This window comes from Sus scrofa, chromosome 15 (genome assembly GCF_054392235.1).
Source record: "Sus scrofa isolate SSC_HxYL_T2T_F1_AM1 chromosome 15, Sscrofa_HxYL_maternal_Yorkshire_Landrace_v2.0, whole genome shotgun sequence".
Lineage (NCBI taxonomy): Eukaryota > Metazoa > Chordata > Mammalia > Artiodactyla > Suidae > Sus > Sus scrofa.
The window spans coordinates 61,633,045-61,657,091 of NC_139397.1; the positions used below are offsets into that span (position 1 = coordinate 61,633,045).

General features: G+C 34.4%; 1 protein-coding gene across 5 annotated transcripts in view; it reads right to left on the bottom strand.

The window, feature by feature from the left end:
* The window catches only part of ADAM32 (ADAM metallopeptidase domain 32), a 129,125-nt gene that overhangs the window by 84,840 nt on the left and 20,238 nt on the right, over positions 1–24,047 (bottom strand). For all 5 annotated transcript variants that reach the window (XM_085001075.1, XM_085001074.1, XM_085001073.1 and 2 more), the window contains exons 6-10: positions 23,805–23,881; positions 22,622–22,799; positions 16,171–16,239; positions 12,523–12,594; positions 12,151–12,317 (exon numbers count right to left, since the gene is read on the bottom strand). In XM_085001075.1, the coding sequence (XP_084857201.1) occupies positions 12,151–12,317; positions 12,523–12,594; positions 16,171–16,239; positions 22,622–22,799; positions 23,805–23,881 (563 nt within the window). The remainder of the gene's footprint in view (positions 1–12,150; positions 12,318–12,522; positions 12,595–16,170; positions 16,240–22,621; positions 22,800–23,804; positions 23,882–24,047) is intronic.

A 24,047-nucleotide genomic window follows, 5' to 3' on the forward strand; every position in this document is an offset into this window, starting at 1 on the left:
AAGCAATGGGCAACCGTAGGTGGGTTCCAGCAGGTGCTGGGAACTAAAATTTTGGCCTTAGAGATCAGATTCAAAGAGGGAACTGGGGCCAGCTACCTGGGGAAGAAAAAGAGGGTTGGCCATGTGGAACCAGACTAGAAGGACTAGAGTATAGGGTGACCACAATGGAGAGCATCTAAGCAGAGGCAACCCAGTTGGGCTTAGAGACTAGATGCCCTTTGAGGGTGCTGGAAGGAAAGGGAGGGATCCATCACTATAGCTTTGTTCCCTACACCTGCTTTCTCAAGCTGCAGGACACTGCCTGCCTCAGCTCGGGAACCACTTGGCTGTAGCAGCTACCCCCTTAGGGCAACAGACTTCTTGGAGCAGGTGGAATAACTGCCTGGGGGAATAACACAAGTTCCTGGTTCCTGCCAGGATGCAGGGGCCCCATCTTTGTGGAGCCCAACCTGTGCCAAAAAGGCTGCCAGCAGTGGCTACACTCATCCCTGAGAGAGCAGGGAAAACAGGTGCTTTGGCTCTACCCAGAGAATCTGCAGAGGCTCTGACCAGCACGGCAGCACCAGAAAAGCTGCTGGTGGTAGCGCCCATTTTCATAAGAGGGCTGTTGGTGCCAGCTCTCGGAAGGAGCTGTGGGCTGCCCAACTGGCGAAAAGCACAAGATACAGGACCCTTGACAATGCCCCTGTGAAGCTCACATCAGTGGCACTCTTTCCACATCAAGGGAGTGAGGGGAGGCCCATTAACCCACATTCCAAGCTACAGAGAGCACTCCTACCAGCAGCAAGGCAGGGGGAGGGACCGCCAGAAATACACATCCTGTAGCTACAAAGAGAGTCAGTGAGCAAGAAATAGGTAGAAGCCCCCAGTCCCTGAGGCTTTAGAGAGAAATCCCTAGAGTGGCCAAGCAAGGAGAGTGCTGGCAGAATAGTGGAACCTGCTCCTACATCTATAGAAAACAGTCCCTAGAGCCTACCCAGCAAAGAGCTACATGTAAACCACTACCACTCCTGAGAACTCCAGGACTGGGCATTTGCTTCAACATCTACATACAGACTCTCAAGGGGACAAAAACACAGAAAGGTAGACACTATGAGACGACAAAGAAGCAGTTTTCAGACAAATGAACTAGACAAAAACACAAGAAAAAAAACACTAAATGATGAGGATGTAGGCAATTTACCTGAAAAAGAATTCAGAGCAATGATAGTAAAGATGATCCAAAATCCTGGAAAAAGAATAGAGACACAGACCGAGAACTTAAAAGAAATGTTTAACAAAGAGCTAGAGGATCTGAAGAGCAAAGTGAATAGTAGCTGAAATGAAAAATAATCTAGAAGGAACCAACAGCATGTTATCAGAGGCAGAAGAATGAATAAGTGAGGTGGAAGACAGAGTGGTGGAAATCACCACTGCAGAAAAGAATAAAGAAAAAAGGATGAAAAAAAGAGAGGAGACTCTAAGAGACATTTGGGACAACTTTAAAAATACCAACCAACATTCACATCATAGGGGTTCCAGAGGGGAAGAGAGAGAAAAAGGGCCAGAGAAAATATTTGAAGTGATTATAACTGAAAATTTCCCAAATATGGGACAAGACACACTCACTCAAGTGGAAGAAGCACAGAGAATTCCATACAAAATAAACCGTAGAAGAAATACAGCAAAACGCATACTAATCAAACTGACAAAAACTAAGTTCAAAGAAAAAATATTAAGAGCCACAAGGGAGAAGCAGCAAATCACACAAGGGAATTCCCATAAGGATAACACCTTATCTCTCAGCAGAAACTCTACAAGCCAGAAGGGAGTGGCAAAATATATTTGATGTGATGAAGAGGAGGAAACTAGAACTAAGAATACGCTACCCAGCAAAGCTCTCATTCAGATTTGATAGAGAAATCAAAAGCTTCATGGACAAGCAAAAGCTAAGATAATTCAACACCTCCAAACCAGTTCCACATCAACTACTAAAGGAACTTCTCTAAGCAGAAAAGGAAAAGCCACAATTAGAAATAAGAATATTAAAAATGAAGAAGCTCACCAGTAAAGGCAAAGATAATTTAAAAGTAGGAAATCACCCATTGACAAATATGATATCTAAACTAGCAAGCACGGGAAGATGAGAGGACAAATGCAGAACACTGAAAATGCATTTGAAATTAAGGAGACGAAATTAAGCAAATTAACAAAAACGTAACAATTCTGCACACATATAGATGGATATATTAAAATATAAGAGGAACCACTAGTCAAATAACTATGACAGTCAGACACATAAAAAAGAAAGACCAAGCCAAACATAACACTAAACATGGTCAACAAATCACAAGAAAAGCCAACAAAAAGAGGAAGGGAAGAAAAAAGACCCAAAATAGCAATCCAAAAAAAAAATTTTCAGTAAATGACAATAAATACATACTCACCCACAATTACATTGAATGTAAACAGATCAAATGCTCCAACTAAAAGAAAAAAACTAGCTGAATGGATTCAAAAGCAAGACCCTATATATACTGTCTACAGGAGACCCACTTCAGATCTAAGGACACATACAGACTTAAACTGAAGGAATGGAATAAAATATTACATGCAAATGGAAACTGTAGAAAAGCAGGAATAACAACACTCATATCAGACAAAATATATTTTAAAATTAAAAAAGTCACAAGAGACAAAGAAGGATGTTATATAATGATCAAAGGATCCATACAAAAAGAATAAATAGCAATTACAAATATATATGCACCTAACATAGGAGCAGCACAATATATAAGACAACTAGTAATAGCAATAAAAGAGGAAATTGACAGTAACACAATAATAGTGAGGGACTTTTAACACCCCACTTAGAGCAATGAACAGATCATCCAGACAGAAAATCAGCAAGGAAATACAGGCCTTAAATGATACACTAGATCAAATAACCTTAACTGATATCTAAAGAACTTTTCACCCCAAAGCAGCAGAATATACTTTCAAGTGCACACAGAACATTCTACAGGATAGACCACATCTTGGGCCACAGATCAAGCCTTGATAAATTTTTAATAACTGACATTATTTCAAGCATTTTCTCCTATCCAATGCTATGAGACTAGAAATAAACTGCAAGAAAAAAAAACAGCAAAAAACACAAACTCTTGGAAGCAAAACAATATGCTACTAAACAATCAATGGATCATTTAAGAAATCAAAGAGCAAACTAAAAGATACATAGAAACAAATGACAATGAAGATATAACAATCCGAACCTATGGGACACAGCAAAAGCAGTTCTGAGAGGGAAGTTTATAGCAATAACAATCTTATCTCAGGAAATAAGAAAAATGCAAATAAACAACCTAATCTTATACCTTAAACATCTACAGAAGGAAGAACAGACAAAGCCAAAAATTAGTAGAAGGAAATAAATCATAAAGATTAGAGCATAAATTAATAACATAAAGATAACAATTGAGAAGATCAATGAAACCAAAACTTGGTTCTTTGAAAAGATCAACAAAATTGATAAACCGTTAGCCAGACTCATCAAGAAAAAAAAGGGAGAGGGTTCAAATCAATAAAATTAGAAATGAAAACGGAGAAGTTACAACTGACACTGCAGAAATACAAAGGCTCATGAGAGACTACTAGAAGAAATGAACAAACTCTTACAAAGGTACAACTTACAAAGACTGAACCAGGAAGAAATAGAAAATATGAATAAACCAATCACAAGTACTGAAATTGAAACTGTGATTAAAAAACAAAAGTCCAGGACCTGATGGCTTCATAGCTGAGTTCTATCAAACATTCAGAGAAGAGTTAACACCACTTCTTCTGAAACTTCTCCAGAAACTTGCAGAGGAAAGAACACTCCTAAGCTCATTCTATGAAGCCACCATTACCCTAATAACAAAACCAGACAAATATATCACAAAAAAATTGCAGGCCAATATCACTGATGAACATAGATTCAAAAATCCTCAACAAAAAATTAGAAAACTGCATATAAATACACATTAAAAAGATCATATGCCATGATCAAGTACGATTTATCCCAGGGATGCAAGGATTCTTCAATATCCACAAATCTATCAATGTGATATACCACATCAACAAACTGAAAAATAAAAACCATATGATCATCTCAATAGATGCAAAAAGTTTTTGACAAAATTCAACACCCATTCCCGATAAAAACTCAGAGAGGAACTTCCTCAACATAATAAAAGCCATTTATGACAAACCCACAGCTAACATCGTTCTCAATGGTGAAAAACTGAAAGCATTTCCACTAAGATCAAGAAGAAGACAAGGATGTCCTCTTCTACCAGTGTTATTCAACATAGTCTTAGAAGTCCTAGCCATGACAATCAGAGAAGAAAAGGAAATAAAAGGAATCCAAATTGGAAAAGTAGAAGTAAAACTATCACTGTTTGCAGGTGACATGATTATACATATAGAATCATGTTATACTATCATTGTTTGCAGGTGATATACTATTCTATGTATAGAATCATGTCATGTTCTATACCATAAAAATCCCAAAGACACTACCAGAAAACTATTAGAGGTCATCAAAAAATTTAGTAAAGTCACAAGGTACAAAATTAATACACAGAAATCAACTGCATTTCTATATACTAACAACTAAGGATCAGAAAGAGAAATTAGGGAAACAATCCCATTTATCACTGCACCAAAAAGAATAAAATACCTGGGAATAAACCTACCTAAAGAGACGAAAGACCTGTACTCTGAAAACTATAAAACACTGATGAAAGAAATCAAAGAAGACACAAACAGATGGAAAAGACATAACCATACTCTTGGATTGGAAGAATCAATATGGTCAAAAAGACAATACTACCTAAGCCAATCTACAGATTCAGTGCAATTCCTATCAAATTACCAATGACATTCTTTACAGAACTAGAAAAAATATTTTAAAATTTGTATGGAAATACAGAAGATCTTGAATAGCCAAAGCAACATTGAAAAGAAAAAACAGACCTGGAGAAACCAAGCTTCCTGAATTCAGACTTTACTATAAAGCTACAGGCATCAAGATGGTATGGTACTGGCACAAAAACAGAAATATAGATCAATGGAACAGGATGTAAAGCCCAGAAATAAATCCAAACATCTATGGTTAATTAATCTATGGCAAAGGAGGCAAGAACATACAATGGAGGAAAGACAGTCTTTTCAATAAACGGTGCTGGGAAAACTGGACAACTGAATATAAGAGAATGAAATTAGAACATTGTCTAACATCATACATAAAATAAACTCAAAATGGATTAAAGACCTAAATGTAAGACCAGACACTATAAACTCCTAAAGGAAAACACAGGCAGAATGCTCTTTGATATAAATCACAGCTGCATCTTGTTTGACCCACCTTCTATAATAAAGACAATAAAGACACAAATAAACCAATGGGACCTAATTAAACTCAAAAGCTTCTGCAGAGCAAAGAAAAGCATTAAAAAAAATCAAAAAAGACAACCCACAGAATGGGAGAAAACTTTTGCAAATGACTCAACCAACGAAGGTTTAATCTTCAAAATGTACAAACAACTCATACAACTCAACAACAATAAAACAAACAACCCAATTGAAAAATGGGCAAAAGACCTAAATAGACATTTCACCAAAGAATACATACAAATGGCCAGCAGGCACATGAAAAAATGCTCAGCATCACTAGTTACTAGAGAAATGCAAATCAAAACTACTATGAGATACCACCTCCCACCAGTTAGAGTGGCCATCACTAAAAAGTCAACAAATAACAAATGCAGGAGAGGGTGTGGAGAAAAGGGAACCCTTCTACACTGTTGGTGGGAATGTAAATTGGTACAACTACCATGTAAAACAGGATGGAGGTTTCTCAGAAAACTATACATAGAACTACCATATGACCCAGCAATCCCACTCTTGGGCATATATCCAGACAAAACTTTCATTGAAAAAGATACATGTACCCATATGTTCACTGCAGCACTATTCACAATAACCAAGACAGGGAAACAACCTAAGTGCTCATCAATGGATGAATGGATTAGGAAGGTGTGGCACATATATAGGAGGGAATATTACTCAGCCAAAAGAAAAGACAAAATAATGTCATTTGCAGCAATATAACTGGAGACTATCATACTGAGAGAAGTAAGAAAAAGACAGACACCATATGATATTGCTTATTATGTAGAGTCTAAAATACGGCACAAATGATGTATCTACAAAATAAAAAAGATCATGGACATGTAGGACAGACTTGTGTTTACCAGGGAGATGGGGAGGGAGTGGGATGAACTAGGAAGCTGGGGTTAATAGATGAAAACTCTTGCATTTAGAGTGGATGGGTAATGAGATCCTGCTGTATAGCTCAGGAAACTATATATCTAATCACTTGTGATGGAACATGATGGAGGATATAATATGAGAAAAAAGAATATATGTATGTATGTATGACTGGGTCACTTTGCTATACAACAAAAATTAACACAACATTGTAAATCAGTCATAATAAAAACAGGATGGAGATGCCTCAGAAAACTACAAATAGAACTCCCATTGGATCCAGCAATCCCACTCCTGGCCATCTACCCAGAGAAAACCACGACTCGCAAAGACACATGTACTCTGATGTTCATTGCAACACTATTTACAATAGCCAAGACATGGAAACAACCTAACTGTCCATCAACAGAGGAGTGGATCAAGAAGATGTGGTACATATACACAATGGAATATTACTCAGCCATTAAAATGAACAAAATACCAGCATTTTTAGCAACATGGATGGACCTAGAAATTATCATGCAAGTGAAGTCAGCCATACAAAGAGACACCAACATCAAATGCTTTCACTGACATGTGGAATCTGATAAAACGACAGACAGAACTTCTTTGCAGAACAGATGCTGAGTCACAGACTTTGAAAAACTTATGGTCTCCAGAGGAGACAGCTTGGGGGGTTTAGGGGATGTGCTTGGGTTGTGGGATGGAAATCCTATAAAATTAGATTGTGATGATCATTGTACAACTACAAATGTAATAAGTTCATTGAGTAATAAAAAAAATTTTAAATAAAAAATAAAGTATGAATGCCAAAAAAAAAAAAAGAACTATGTGTTCTTATGTGAAGAAGACTCTAAGATAAGCTAATAAAATGAGAACAGGATAAGAGTTATATAACATGCATCCTCTTAAGAAAGGAGACACAATAGGAATATATTTTTTTGCTTATATTTGCACAAAAACCACTAAGAAAATACACAAGCCACTAATAAAAATGAATTGATTCCTTGGGACCAGGAAACAAAGGATGTAGGTGGCAGACTGGACATAGGAATTTTCTCTAAATGTGGTAATTAGTGCTAACCTCTTGCTGCATTGAAAACAATGTTATTTCAGAGGATGGATGAGATAGTCACTGTGTAATCCATTTAAAGAAGTGTTTAGGAGTTCCCGTCGTGGCGCAGTGGTTAACGAATCCGACTAGGAACCATGAGGTTGCGGGTTCGGTCCCTGCCCTTGCTCAGTGGGTTAACGATCCAGCGTTGCCGTGAGCTGTGGTGTAGGTTGCAGACGCGGCTCGGATCCCGCGTTGCTGTGGCCCTGGCGTAGGCCGGTGGCTACAGCTCCGGTTCAACCCCTAGCCTGGGAACCTCCATATGCCGCAGGAGCGGCCCAAGAAATAGCAAAAATAAATAAATAAATAAAAAAAATAAAGAAGTGTTTAAAAACACGTAATATAGACAATTATAAAAGTTAAAAAAACTTTTAAGACTTTTCTGTGTATAATTTTATACATGGATTTGACTTTTGAATAATGTAACTGTGTTACCAATTCAAAAACATAAAATTAAATTTGGGAACAAATCTAAATAAATCAATATCTAATATAAATTTGGTACTAAAGAAAGTATTTCAAGAGACTTTGGAGCAAAGTTTTTTGTACATTTTTAATAAGATATACTCAAAAAACAACTGTTGGATAAAGCAATATATAGTACTGTGAATGATATGAAGAACCTTTAAGAGGAAAAGATATAATTATGAAATTAAAGAAGCTAGATAAAAATATCACTGTGCTGATTATAATTAAATAATTTAAAACCGATTAAAAATATCTATATGAACTCATAATTTTTCCATTTAAAAAATTAATGTCTGTGGAGTTCCCTTGTGGCATCATGGGTTAAGGACCCAGTGTTGTCACTACAGCAGCTCCAGTGGCTTTCATGGTACAGGTTCAATCTCTGGCCAGGGAACTTCTACACGCTGTGGGCGTGGCCAAAAAAATTAATGTATAACTTACATATAATGAAATCTACTCTTTTTAATGTACAGTATTATTTTGAATAAAGCATACATTCATGTAACCACACAATAATTAAGATATGAAGCAGTTCCATCAATGCCCAAATTTTTCCCAAACACCTTCCCCTCTCCTCCTACACCAAGCCATTGGCAATCTCTGATATATTTTTTCTATTCCTGTATTTTGGCTTTTCCAGCAAAATACATGTATGCTACACATGCATGTGTGTGTATGAGGGTGTGTGTGGGGGGGTGTGTATGTGTGTATGTGTAAGATTGATTCTTTCGCTCAACAAAATAAATTTGAGATTGGTTCTTAATTTTTGCTACAAGTATGAATAGTTCATTTCTTTGTATTTTTAAGTAATGACTCATTTTATAGCTAAATCACAATCTGTTTATCCATTTACCAATATGGACATCTGGGTTTTTCCAATTTGGTGTAATTATTAATAAAGTCACTATAAACATTCTCTTACAGTTTACTTTAAACACTTTTTTTTTCCTCATGTAAATATCTCAGAGTGGAATTACCAGGTCATAAGGTAAGTGTTTGTTTAAGTTTCTAAGAAACAGCCAAACTAATTTCCAAAGGAACTGTACCATTTTACTTTCCTACCAGTAATGCAGTTGTTCTGCATACTCTCCAGCAGGTGGCACTGTCAGGTTTTTCTTTTAAGTACGCAATGGTTTCTCATTTTGGTTTTAATTTAGATTTCCCTAATGAACAATAATGTTGAGAATCTTTTCATGTGTTTATTTACCATCTATATGACTATTTGGTGAAGTGACTTTGAATACCTTGTTCACTTTTTATTATTTTTTTTTATTATTATTGTTTTAACTTTTTAAGCATTCCTTCAGGTACATGGCTGTTATTCATGTGATTTAAAAATATTTTCTGTGAGCATTTGGCTGTGGCTTGTCTAAATTTAATGAATAATTAATTTTTATGGCTCCTCAAAAGACCCCAAACAGACTAAGCAATCTTGAGAAAAAGAACAAAGCTGGAGGCATCTCACTCTCTGACTTCAGATTATACTATAAAGCTGTATTAATTAAAACAGTATGGCACAAAAATAGAGACATAGACATATGCAACAGAATAGAGAACATAGAAATAAACCCAAATTTAGAATCCCCACTCTGGAAAACAGTATGGGGATACCTGAGAAAACTAAATATATAACTACCATATGACCTAGCAATCCCACCCTTGGGCATATATCCAGTCAAAATTTTCCTTGAAAAAGATACATACTCCCATATGTTCATTGCAGCACTATTCACAACAGCCAAGACATGGAAACAACCTAAACATCCATCAACAGATGAATGCATTAAGAAGATATATATATATACAATGGAGTACTGCTCAGCCAAAAAAGAAGAAAATACTGCCATGTGCAGCACCATGGGTGGAGCTACAGACTCTTACTAAGTGAAGTAAGTCAGAAACAGAAAGACAAATACCATATGATATCATTTATATCTGAGAACTAATATATGGCACAAATGAAACTTTCCACAGAAAAGAAACTCACAGACTTGGAGAACAGACTTATAGTTGCCAAGGGGGAGGGGGAGGGACTGGAATGGACTGGGAGTCTGGGGTTAATAGATGCAAACTATTCCATTTGGAGTGGATAAACAATGAGATCCTGCTGTATGTATAGCACTGGGAACTATATCTAGTCACTTGTGATGGAGCATGATAATGTGAGAAAAAGAATGTGTGTATATATATATATATATATATATACGTCTGTGTGTGTGTGTGTTACTGGGTCACTTTGCTCTACAGTAGGAAACTGACAGAACACTGTATGCCAACTATAATGGAAAAAATGAAAATCATTAAAAAGAAAGAAACCCAAATTTATATGGTTGATAATCTATAATAAAGGAGACATGAACACAATGGAGAATACAGCCTCTTCAATACATGGTAATGGGACAACTGGACAGCTACATGCAAAGACTGAAACTGGACTACTTTCTCAAAGCATATTCAAAAAAAGATAAAAGACAAAAAAAAAAAACCACAAAATGGATTAAATGTAAGATCTGAAACCTTAAAACTTCTAGAAGAAAACATAGGAAGTATGCTTTGATTGCAGTCTTAATATTTTTTTATATCTGTCTCCTCAGGCAAGGGAAACAGAAGCAAAAATAAACAACTGGGATCATGACAAACTAAAATGCTTTGCACAGTGTAGGAAAACATCAAAAAATGAAAAAGTAACCTATTGAATATGTAAGATTATTTGCAAATGACATATGTAAGGGGTAAATCTAAAACATACAAAGAACTCATACAACTCAACACTAAAAAAAAAAAATAACTTGATTAAAAAATGGGTAGAAGACCTGAAAAGATATTTTTTGAAAGAAGACATTAAGATAACCAAGAGACATGTGAAAAGATGCTCAGTATCATTAATTATCAAGGAAATGCAAATCAAAACCACAATGAGGTATCACTTCACATCTGTCAGAATGGCAATCATCAAAAAGTCTACAAATAACAAACTGATATACAGATTTATTTTACTCTTTCTAAACATTTCAAGAGGTTGTTTGTAGGATCTGATGAATGTTCACCAAAAGTAGTAGTTAAATTCATGGTGAAACCAGCTATTTCACTTCTTTTTTGTGCTATATAAAAATTAGACTAAGATGTAGCAAAAACTTATTTACAAAAAGTAATAATATCTTTTCTTTAAAAAAAATCTGCAGACTAAAATTTAAGTCTGGGAGAGAACTTAATCAAACAGGAAATCCAGAAGAAAAAAAAAAGATGAACAAATCTGGCCCTATAAGATATAAAAGATTTAATGGAGGGAAAAAAAAGTTTATTATCTATAGAAAAGTTAGAGACATGGAAAAAGTATTTTTGATATATATATACACATAGGATTAATATCTAAATATTCAATAAGCCCTTACAAATTACAAAGAAGTAGTCAAATAACATGAAAGAGCAATTTCAGAAGGATGGATATCAATGATCACAAACACAGAAGGATACTCAAATCTACTAGCCTTTGGAAAAGGCAAATTAAAAAAACATTAACATCAACTTATATCCATCAGGCTGGCAAAAAAAAAAAAATGAAAAGAAAAACAGTATGTTTTCAGCAGAGATTTGGGGAAAAGATTAATCTTGCACATGCAAAAGGAAATAAATACCATGCCAACTCAAAAAAAATGTATATATAGATTTCTTAAAAGGCATATGCTGACTATAATTGGTAATAAATTTTATATGAATAAAATTAAAATTATAGACACATAGTCAATCATTAGAAAACTAACATTTGGAGTTCCCTGGCAGCTCAGCAGTTTAAGGATCCAGCCCTGTCACTGCAGTGGTGAGGGTTCAATCTCTGGCCCAGGAATATCCACAGGTCATGGGAGCAGCCAATAATAATAATGCAGAAAATTCATTAGGATAAAATGTTTTAACCTACTTTAACAAGGCTTTGACCACAACTCATAACAAAAATACAAATTTCATAAGGTAAATCCCACCTCTTAACATAGTGATTAAAATTATGAGCTCTGGAGCTACAAACTGTAGGGTCAAAACCTAAACACAGCACTGGAACCAAGAATCCTGAGTTGGTTCAACCTCTTGAAACATCAGTCACCTCATCAGTAAATGTTGATAAGCACAGAAATAAATTTTACCTATTTAGCAACCAGAAAGAGCATGAGGCCTGAATGAGTACATAATAAATTATGAATAAAAATGAACAATATCCTAATTTAAGCTATATCAATATCACAGATCTTTGATTTCTAGGAAGACTGAAACATTATTCTTACATGAATAGATATGCAATATCATGAGGCCTTAAGGTAAGATAGGACTTTTTCCATTCTAAAAATCTATTCAATAATTCATCGGCCTCACCAACTGTAGAGATCTTATTTTTATCTGACCACAACTCCAAAGATGACAGCACAATAGTAATTTTAAATTGGGCAAACATCTACAAATAGAAGAGATAAATATGGGAAAAATTAATTTTATGTTATTTTATAATAACCAAGAAATTAATTCAATGTATTGACAAATCCACACTCAATTCATACAGATTGCTTAATTACTCAGAAACAGCACATTAAGTTAATGCAAATTATAATTTCAAAACTAGTAGGAATTTTCCTAACTAGTATGAAAAGGAAAACACTTACCGAATTTATGAGGCCAATAATTTCGATGATTTTATTTGTTATTATCATGCTATCAGAGCCCAGGTAATCATACTGAAAAATAGAATTTAAAAGTTAAATATAATTTGTTATGTAACACATTTGAGATTTATTCTCCATCTACTCTCTGAGGTTGAGGCTGCTTTAGGGTTAGAACACTTAAAAGTAAGGCAGTAACAATTTAAAAATGAACATAAATTTTACTGCACACATATATGAATGAGTATGAAAAGCATACAGCCACTTTGGAAGATAGTTCGGCAACTTCTTTTAAAACAAATAATGGACTTACATATAGTAAGTAAGTAAGACCTAGCAATTGCACACCCAGGCATTTATCCTAAAGAAATAAAAACTGATGCTCACAAAAACCCATACCTGGGAGTTCCCATTATGGCTCAGCAGAAATGAATCTGACTAGTATCCATGAGTACACGGGTTCAATCCCTGGCCTTGCTCAGTGGGATCCAGCATTGCTGTGGTGTAAGTCACAGACATGGCTCGGATCCTGCATTGCTGTGGCTGTGATGTAGGCCAGTAGCTGCAGCTCCGATTAGACCCCTAGCCTGGGAACCACCATATGCCATGGCTACAGCCCTAAAAAGAAAAAAAAAGAAAAAAAAAAAAACCATACTTGATTGGAAACAATTCATATGTCCTTCAATGGTCAGGTACATTCATACTATGTAATATTATCCAGTAATAAAAAAGTAACTGAAATGTTGAAATATAGAACATTTCTTTAGGTTGGATAAACCTAAAGAAAATGATGCTAAGTACAAAAAAAAATCTCAAAAGGATATATACTACATGATAACATTTATTCAATATTCCTGAAATCAGAGAGATACAAAGTATACACTAGTAATTGCCAGAGGTCAAGAAGTATAGGGAAGAGAGGTGAGACAGCTGTGACTCCAAATGGATAACTAAACAGTCTTGTGGTGATGGTACTGTGGAGTGTCCTGATCATGGTGCAGTGGTTATGAAAGGCTACATATATGATATCACATAAAACCACACATATACACAGAAACGCATACCCATGCATGTGTATGTATAACTGTTAAAATCTTAGCTCTGAAGAATGTGCCATGTCAAATTCCATATCTAGAAAAGAAAATCTCTCTAAAGAACACCATCCTTCGGACGTTCCATAGGACAGTCTAATTAAACACAACCAAAACTACACTCATTATCCTCCCTCAAAAATATGCTCCCACTTAGATTTCTACTTGTTTAGTGAATGTTATTATCATCTATGACCGCAAAACTTTTCTGTTTTGTTCACTCCTCTATAACAACAAAACTTTTTCTGTTTTGTTCACTCCTCTATCCTCAATAAGCAGAATAGTAACTGGCATCTAGATGATGCTCAATACACTTATTAATGAATGAATAAATCAAACCAACTTACAAGTTTTTCTACTTCAACATCATTGGCAACCTTTAAAATTGTCCTTTCCTGTCTATTCCTAACACTATTAATTTATAAAATTTCACTTTGATTTATGAAACAGTTGTTTAAATGCTTCATCTCTCTCCGATTTTCCTGTCCCTACACTATTACAAAAACGACTGTAAAATGAAAATATGAACATGTCATTACTTTGCTTAAAATCTTTCCTTGCCTATTAAAATATCATGTCAATTCTTCAATTCAGCTCTTTCCCTTCTTCAACCCTGTATTAATCATACTAAAATTTTGAAGTTATCTGAAAAGAACAGTCTCTCATATTTACATGCCCGTGCAAAGAAAGGTTTAGCACTAAGTTTTCCCACTCTCTCCCACTGCCCAAACTAACCAAACCAAAACCCAATTACCAACCATCGGCTTTATCAAGCTCTCACACTCCTATCTCACTGCCCTCATCATCCAAGGACAAGGTACCAAACAACCTGAAACAACTTCTTATTCCCCAGAACCCACTGCAATTTTTTAAACGAGTCAATCCTAAACCTGTTTACTTTGATTCAACATTCCTTCCCACAGAAACCACAACAGAGGCCCCTGCCATGTTTTCCCATCACTCCTTCTGTCTCCTGTCCTACTCTACTGCGTCCCCACGCGGCATGATATTTAATATGCCCTTTCCTCCTGGGAACTGTGAATAACAAACTAGCTTTCTAAGAGCAATCATATCCTGATCTGTTGGTGTCAGCATAAATGAATAATAATAAAACCTACATGTAAAGATATCTACTTATATGCTCTTATAGTGTACCCCAGGTGACAGGTGTGTGTCCATTAATACACTGTTTTTATAGCACCATAAACTTCCCTCAGTCTGGAACAGAACTCAGTAAGCTACAAGTGTAGATTTAAATTTTGTGAAGTGATCGAAGACAGCATCACTATTCTTCTTTATATGCCCAACATCTAGTAACAGATGTCAGAGCTAGCTCAATGTTTGTTTTATTAAAGAATATATAAATATGTGTAAGAACACAGAAAAGGCATATTTAATCAGCATTATATGGCTGACAAACCTGGCCATAAACCAGTTCTCAACGTTTTCAAAATAACCCTGAAACAAAATAATTTTCATGATCAAAAATATTCCCTGGAAATTTAGACATCGTTACTAGAAATATCTTAATTTTCTCTTAAATTTCCCCTTTGTCCTTTTCTCTAATACTCTAATAAGTCAACTATTGTAATATCCTCTCAAAATCTTTCCTGTCTCTGACAGCCAACTCTGGCTTCCTGACAAGCTCTACAATCCTATATATAGCATTGGTAATGACTATGATTCACAATCTCCATGGTACTCCACAGCTGTGACAATCAAATATTTATCCTCAAAACAAAACCTGGAAAGTATACTTTTATCTATGTTCTCTGAAATCTTTGAAATAGAAGAGAAATAAAACCAGTGAGTACAAACTAAGTCATCACCTCAAAGGCCTGAAGTTCAGAGGTCCTCAAACTCTTTACGGGAATAAAGAATCTAAAGGTGCATTTAGACTAGACTCAAACAGACTTGAGTCAACAGACTCAAACAGTTGCACCCTTAAAAACCACTAAAGGAGTTCCCTGATGGCTCAGTGGCTTAAGGATCTGATGTTGTCACTGCTGTGGCTCAGGTCATTGCTGTGGCTCAGGTTCGATCCCAGGCCCAGCAACTTCCACATGCTGCCAACATGACCAAAAACAAACAGAAGCAAACAAACCAAAAAAAAAAAAAAAAAAAATTTGTAACACTTTAATGTAAGCAGTTTTCATAAACAGTTATCATCATTTTTTTGCCAATAAATATTTTATAGGGCAAAACATTGTCTAGACCACATGCTGCTCTTCAAACACCCTAAAACAAGAATTAAAAGCTTAAAGAATTTCACTTTTAAAATATCGCCATTAAAATTGTGGATTGAGAGAGGCCCTAAAGATGTGAAGTACTAACAAAAAAAAACCCATTTTGTTATGCAGGGTTGTTACGTAAAGATTTCAAATAAAACACTTCTGAAAGAACTAATATAATTTTGAATATCTGTTTTTTCAGACAGAAAATTTCTCTACTGTTCTATGAAATGGAAATAAGAAGACTGGAATCTTTAACTTCCTTTCTAGCTGGGAAAATCATACATTCATATAAAATATTCAAAAACAAAAGAAAAAGCAACACATACCAAACCTTTATCCACCACAATATACATTTCTAGATAGAGAGGAATTAAATCTGCAACAGATGATTCCGGCTAGAAAAAAAGAATAATAGCATTTAAAAACTTAAAAACTTTCACAAATTGTTTATTTTGAAGTTTTAAAATATTTTTCCACCTTTATTGAGTCATAGTTGAAAATAAATAAATACACAAGCTATAAAATGACTTTCCTTTTTCTCAATTTACTTTCACTTTATTTTTACTTTATATTGGAGTATAGTTAGTTGATTTACAATGTTATGTTAGTTTAAGGTAGACAGTGAAGTGATTCAGTTTATACACACACACACACGTATAGATATACCTACTATTTTTCAAATACTTTTCCCATATAGGTTATTACAGAATATTAAATAGAGTTCCCTGTGCTATTCAGCAGGTCTTTGATAATCTATTTTATATATAGTAGTGTGTATATGTTAATCCCCAAATCCTATTTTATCCCTCCTCCTCACATTTCCACTATGGTAACCATAAGTTTGATTTTGAAATTTTTGAGTTTTAAAATAAGTTTTTTGTATAATTTTTTCTTAGATTCCACATATAAGTGATATCATATGAGGTTTGTCTTTCTGTAACTTCACTTAGTTACAGTAATCTCTAGGTCCATCCATGTTGTTGCAAATGACATTATTTCATTATTTTTTATAGTTGAGTAATGTTCCATTGTATATATGTACCACATCTTCTTTATCCATTCCTCTGTCAATGGACATTTAGGTTGTCATGTCTTGGCTGTTGTAAATTGTGCAGCAATGAACATGGGGGTGCATGTATCTTTTACAATTGGAGTTTTTGTTTTTTCCAAATATATGCTCAGGAGTGTAATTGCTAGATCATATTGTAACACTATTTTTACTTTTTAAAGAAACCTCCATACTGTTCGTTCTCCATAGTGGCTGCACCAATTTATATTCTCACCAGCAAAATAGGTTTCCTTTTCTCCATACCCCCTCCAGCATTTACTATTTGTACACTTTTTGCTGATGGCCATTCTGACTGGTTCAAGGTATTATCTCGTAATTATGATTTGCATTTCTCTAATAATGAGTGATGCTGGGCATCTTTTCAGGTGCTTTTTTGGCCATCAGTCTGTCTTCTTTGGAGAAATATTTATTTTAGATCTTCCATTTTTTGATTGGATTGTTTGCTTTTTGATACAGAGTTGCATGAGCTGTCTTTATATTTTGGAAGTTAAGCCCTTCTCAGTTGCTTCATTTGAAAATATTTTCTCCCATTCCGTGGGTTTCTTTTCATTTTGTTTATTGCGTACTTTGCTGTGCAAAAGCTTTTGAGACTAATTAGGTTCCATTTGTTCATTTTTGTTTTTATTTTCATTATTCTAGGAGGTGAACCCAAAAAGATATTGATGTGATTTATATCAAAGAATGTTCAACCTGTGTTTTCCTCTAGGAGTTTTATAGTATCTGGCCTTACATCTAGGTTTTAATCCATTTTGAGTTATTTGTTTGTGTGGTATTATAGAATGTTCTAATTTCATTCTTTTACATTTAACTCTCCAGTTTCCCAGCACTACTTATTAAAAAGACCATATTTTCTCCATTGTCTATTCGTGGCTCCTTTGTCATAGATTAATTGACCATATATGTGTGGGTTTATTTGTGGGCTTTCTATCCTGTTATATTGATCTGTCAGTTTTTGTGCCACTACCGTACTGTTTTGATTATGTAGCTTTGCCGTATAGTCTGATGTCAGGAAACCTGATTCCTCCAGCTCTGTTTTTCTTTCTCAGGTTTGCTTTGACTACTCAAGGTCTGTTGGGTTTCCATACAAATTTTAAAAATTTTTGTTCTAGTTCTACGAAAAATGCCAATGCTAATTTGGTAGGGATTGCACTGAATATGTAGACTGCATTGGGTAATATAGTCATTTTGACACTATTGATTATTCTAATGCAAGAATTCAGTATATCTTTCCTTCCATTTGTGTCACCTTTGACTTCTTTCATCAGTGTCTTATAGTTTGCAGAGTATAGGTCTTTTGCCTCCTTAAGTATATTTATTTCTAGGTATTTTACTCTTTTTGATATGATGGTAAATGGGATTGTTTCCTTAATTTCTCTTTCTAAGCTTTCATTGTTAGTGTATAGGAATGCAAGGGATTTCTTTGTATTTAATTTTGTATCCTACAACTTTACCAAATTCATTGATGAGATCTACTAGTTTTCTGATAGCATATGTAAGATGATGTTTTGATATACATACACAATCTGAAATAACTGCTACAATCAAGCTACTTAACATACCCACTCTCACATAGTTACCATTTTCTTTTTTCTTGCCTTTGTCAGTAAGAATACACGAGATCAACCCTCTTAGAAAGCTCCAGGTTTACAATACATTATCACTAACTATGGTCACATTGCTATTTATTAAATCTCCAGAACGTATTCATCTTGTGTAGCTCAAACTTTATACCCTTTGACTAACATTTCCCCATTTATCTTTGTTTACAGCCCCTGGGAAATACTACTGTACTATGGGTTTGACTATTTTAGATTCCATATAAAATTGAGATGCTGCAGTATTTGTCTTTCTGTGTTTGGCTTATTTTTACTAGTGTAATGTCCTCAAGATTCATCCATATTGCCACAAATAGCAGGATTTTCTTTTTAAGTAATACTTTATTATATATACATAAAACAGTTTATCTATTCATCCATCAATAGACAATTAAGATTGTTTAGGTATTTTGGCTATTATAAATAAAGCTTCAATGAACATAGGGGTGCACATATGATTTTGCTTTAGTGTATTTGTTTTCTTCCAAGAGCTTTATGATTTTAAGTCTTATATTCAAGTGCTTAATCCATTTTAAGTTAATTTTTATGTATGGGGTAAACTAGTGATCCTTTCATTTGTTTGCATGGCACTGTCCAGCTTTCCCAGCATCATTTTTTGAAAAGTCTGTCCTTTCCCCAATGTACATTCTTGGTTCCTTTGTCATAAATTGACCATATACATGTCAGTTTATTTCTGGGTTTAAATCTGTTCCACTGATTTATGTGTTTCTTTTTATGCCAATATGATACTATTTTAATTACTATAGCTTTGTAACATAGTTTGAAATCAGAGTCTGAAGACTTCAGCTTTGTTTTCTTATTCAAGATTGTTCTGGCTATTTGGTGTTTGTTTGTGTTTCCATACAAATGTAAGGATTATCTTCCTATTTCTTTGAAAAATACTTTGTAAAGAATTTGAAAAAATTCTTTGGAATTTTGATAGGACTTTACTTGAACATGTAGATTGCTTTGGGTAGCATTGAAATTTTAACAATCTTGTTTCTTTAATCCATGAATAGGGAATATCTTTCCATTTATTTGGGTCTTCTTCAATTTCTTTCATCAATGTCTTGTAGTTTTTAAGGATGCCCTAGAATACCAAAGGGAAGTCAAAGAACTGAAGAATATAATAACAACTGAAAAAATACACTAGGCAGGTTCAACGGTGGAGTAGATGAGACAGAAGAAAAAAAATCAGTCAACTCAAAAGACCATGCAGTGGAACCAATCCAATCAGTGAAACAAAAAGAAAAAGGAATTTTAAAAAGGAAAGATAGCAAGAGGCTATGGGACCAAAAAAAAAAAAAAAAAAAAAACCTAACAAACATTTGCATTATAGAAGTCACAGACAAAGATATCACACAAAAAAAGAAAAATCAGGTCAATATCATTGATGAAAGTAAATACAAAAATCCTCAACAAAATATTAGCGAACCAAATTCAACAATACATTAAAAGAATCATACACCATGATTAAGTGGTATTTATCCCAGGAATGCAAGGATTTTTCAATATCTGCAAATCAATCAATGTGATACACCACATTAACAAACTGAAGAATAAAAACCATATGATCATCTTAACAAATGCAGAAAAAGGTTTTGACAAAATTCCATATCCATTTATAACAAAAACTCTTCAGAAAGTGGTCACAGAGGGAACATACTTGAACATAATAAAGCCAATACAGGAAAAACACACAGTTAAATCATATTCAACAATGAAAAGCAGAAAGCATTCCTTCTAAGATCAGAAACAAGACTAGGATGCCCACCCTCATCACTTTTACTCAACATAGCATTTACTGGAAGCCCTAGCCATAGCAATCAGACTAGAAGAAGAAATAAAAGGAGTCCAAGTTGGAAAGGAAAAAAAGAATGTATGTATGTATGTGTGACTAGGTCACTTTGCTGTATGGTAGAAAATTGACAGAACACTGTAAACCAGCTATATTGGAAAAAATAAAAATCATGTTAAAAAAGAAAACTGTCACTGTTTGCAGATGATATAATATATACTATACAAAGGAAATCCTAAAGATGCCAACTATAAAACTACTAGAGCTCATCAATGAATGTGTTAAGTTGCAAGATACAACATTAATACAGAGAAATCTGTTGCATTTATATACATTAACAATGAATTATCAAAAAGACAAATTAAGGAAGCAATCCCGTCACATCAAAAAGAATAAAATACATAGGAATAAATCTACCTAAGGAGGCAAAATACCTCTAAGAACAGCAAAATGCTGATGAAAGAAATTGTACACAACACAAACAGAAGGCAAGATATACTGAGTTCCTGGTTTGGAAGAATCAATATTGTTAAAATGACCATATTACCCAAGGCAATCCATAGATTCAATGCAATCCCTGTCAAAATTCACATTGACATTTTTCACAGAACTAAAACTAGAACAAAACATTTTCAAATTTGAATAGAAAAAAAAAAAAGACCCCAAGTAGCCAAAACAATCTTGAGAAAGAAAAGCAGAACTGGAGTAATCAGGCTCCCTGACCTCAGATTATACTACAAAGCTACATAATCAAAATAGTATGGTACTGGCACAAAAACCAACATATATCAATGTAACATGATAGAAAGCCCACAAATAAACCCACACATATATGGTCAATTAATCTATGACAAAGGAGCCAAGAATATACAATGGAGAAAAGAAACTGGAACACAAACATTGTCCAGCATACTAGGTAATCTAAGCCACTGTAACTTAACCCTCCTAAATTCTTAGAAGAAAAATAAAATAGGATTTAATAGATAAAATTTAATTTTAAGTTATATACAGGAATGTGATAGTAGTGAATCCTTTGGTACTCCACCCACATTTCAGAGTCCATTTGAGCACTGTATTATTTTGGATATAGGATTAAAAGCTACCTAACAGACACTATAATAATATTAGATTCAAGCTGGAGTTATTTCTCTCATATTAAAAGTCTGAAGTGGTATGGTAGTTTAGTCTTGTAAATTTCTCAGGAGAAAGTTTCATTCTACCTTGCTGCTCTGCTATGTACATTATCATCCTCATCCTTGTGGTCTACGATGTACCAATGTGTTCATACTGCAGCCAGAAGGAAAAGGCAAAGGAGAAGAAGATAAGCCCTCTTCCTTTAGAGTCTAGGCATGACACATTACACCTGTTCACATGTCATTAGCCATAACTTTGTTACATAGCCCTACCAAGAGGTAAGGTGACAAATGTAGTCTTTTTTTTTTTAACATGCCTGGCTAAATTCTGAGGTTTTGTCTATTTTTTAGAAACTGACAGAAGACCAGAACATGCATGGGAATATTGCCATATACTTCTTGTATAAACTATGAATATTCATGCCACTTTTACCTGGCATAAAAATTTTCTCTTTTGGAGTTCCCATTATGGCTAGGAACCATGAAGTTGAGGGTTCAATCCCTGCCCTTGCTCAGTGGGTTAAGGATCCAGCATTGCCGTGAGCTGTGGTGTAGGTTGCAGACGCGGCTCGGATCCCGCGTTGCTGTGGTTCTGGCGTAGGCTGGCAGCTACAGCTCTGATTCGACCCCTAGCATGGGAACCTCCATATGCCGCAGGAGCGGCCGAAGAAATGGCAAAAAGACAAACAAAAAAAATTTTTTCTCCTTCATAATTACTTTTATGAGGACCAAAACATGAAGTTATACCAGACAAACAATTTACATGGCCACGAATAACAATCTTGCTTATGAAATTTTAATTATAATTTAGTTAATGCTGATCACCCAGACAAAAATGCAACCTTTATAAATATTTGTTTCATTAAATAATTTCTAGGAATATAGAGAAAAAAGAAGGAAGTAAATTTTTGAAGTTTATAACTGAGTCTACGCTAATTTTTAGAAACTTGTAGGTATGCAACAAACAAAATAAGAAATTAAAACAGGGTATAAAAAGTAAATGACAGATTGTTGTAAGGAGAAAAAGGTAAAGTACGGTTCAGGAAATTGTAAGGTTAAGAAAATGTGAGAATATTCTTAAGGAAAAGACACTAGCTACAGCTAGATAATAGGTTAATAAATTTCTTTTTAAAAACAAAGTAATAACTGCCTTGAAAGAGTAATAAAGCATACACAACTCACTTTTTCACTTATGAAAATGCTAGAGTCCACTGGGGTTTCTTCTGTGTCTCGGTTATCTTTGGTAAGACCTGCAAATTCATTGTTTTCATGCCCTAATTTATAAAGAAGATGCTGAAATTCAACTGCAGTTTCCAGAGGCTCAATTCCATAAGATACATTTTCAAATTGTAATATTCCTCTGTAAAATTAAGTGTAAAAATGTAAGTGCTTTTAATCAATTTTATTTTATAAAACTCAGAATTCAAAAAAAAAAAAAAAAGGATGAGGAGGGGAAAGAGGAAAAGGAGAAGAAAGATACAGAATGTTTTTGAGCTCAGTATTTGGACCCAAACCCTTTATGTTTGGAGATGACTCTGATTTAATGAAAGTAATATCAAATAAAAGTGTGGAAAATTTCTCTCTGGTTTTCACTTCTTTTGAAAAATGATTTCATTGCTTGCATAACAAAATGATCAATAATATGCAATTTTATTAATAAAAATAAAATTTAGGAGTAATTATAAAATGGTAGTTAAACAAATTTCAGAATTCCATGTAAAAAGCACTGAGGAATATTTGTGAAAACAAGGGGCCCACACTACAAAATAAAGGTGAAGAATATCCTGACAGAATGGAAAATTCTCCAAGCACTAGGAAGGAAACCCTACCATTCTTAGAGAGTTTAAGACAGATATATTACTAGAAAAATATGAATACTATAATAATCATTATTTTTTTATACAGAAGTTGCTTCCTCTCTCTGAATATGATTTTCCTTGTGAAAAAAGCATGCTTTGTTAATTCATTTTCACATATCCAAACAGTAGGCTAGTAGCTAGTACATGGTAAGTATTAAAAATACTCTATTTGCTGAAAAAAAACAAGAGAACTAAACTTAGCTCCTACAACTTGGCTTTAGTCAAACACATTCAATTGTCACTTCTGTAGAAAAGAAAACAACAAGATATAGATCCAGGACACCAGGAAACCTAAGCCTTGAAGGAAGTTAGTTAGCTATGTCTCTGGTCAATGGGGAAAGTGAAGAGAAATAAGAGAAGAAACATATTCAGAGGAAGATATCACTGAATAATCTCCATATGGGAATTCTCTTTCAAGCACCACACTTAGTATAAACTAACAAATTCACTGCAGCCAAATATCATGACTATGGTGTTTGCATATCAATGACAAAAAAATACATAACCTCAGTCCAGAGCATGTGGTAAGTGTGACAAGAGAATTCAGATATCCTTCAATATATCCTTGGTAGTAGCACTGAGTCTAGGGGAGAAAAAGCAAAGTGGTTACCTAGGAATTGACAAAACTTCCTAATACTTTCTTACTTTTTATACTTAATAGATCTTTCTGAATATTTTTCACAGGCTACACAGTTTATATCACTATGAATAAAGTTACATGCAGAAAAAAGTCTTCCCATACTTGCCAT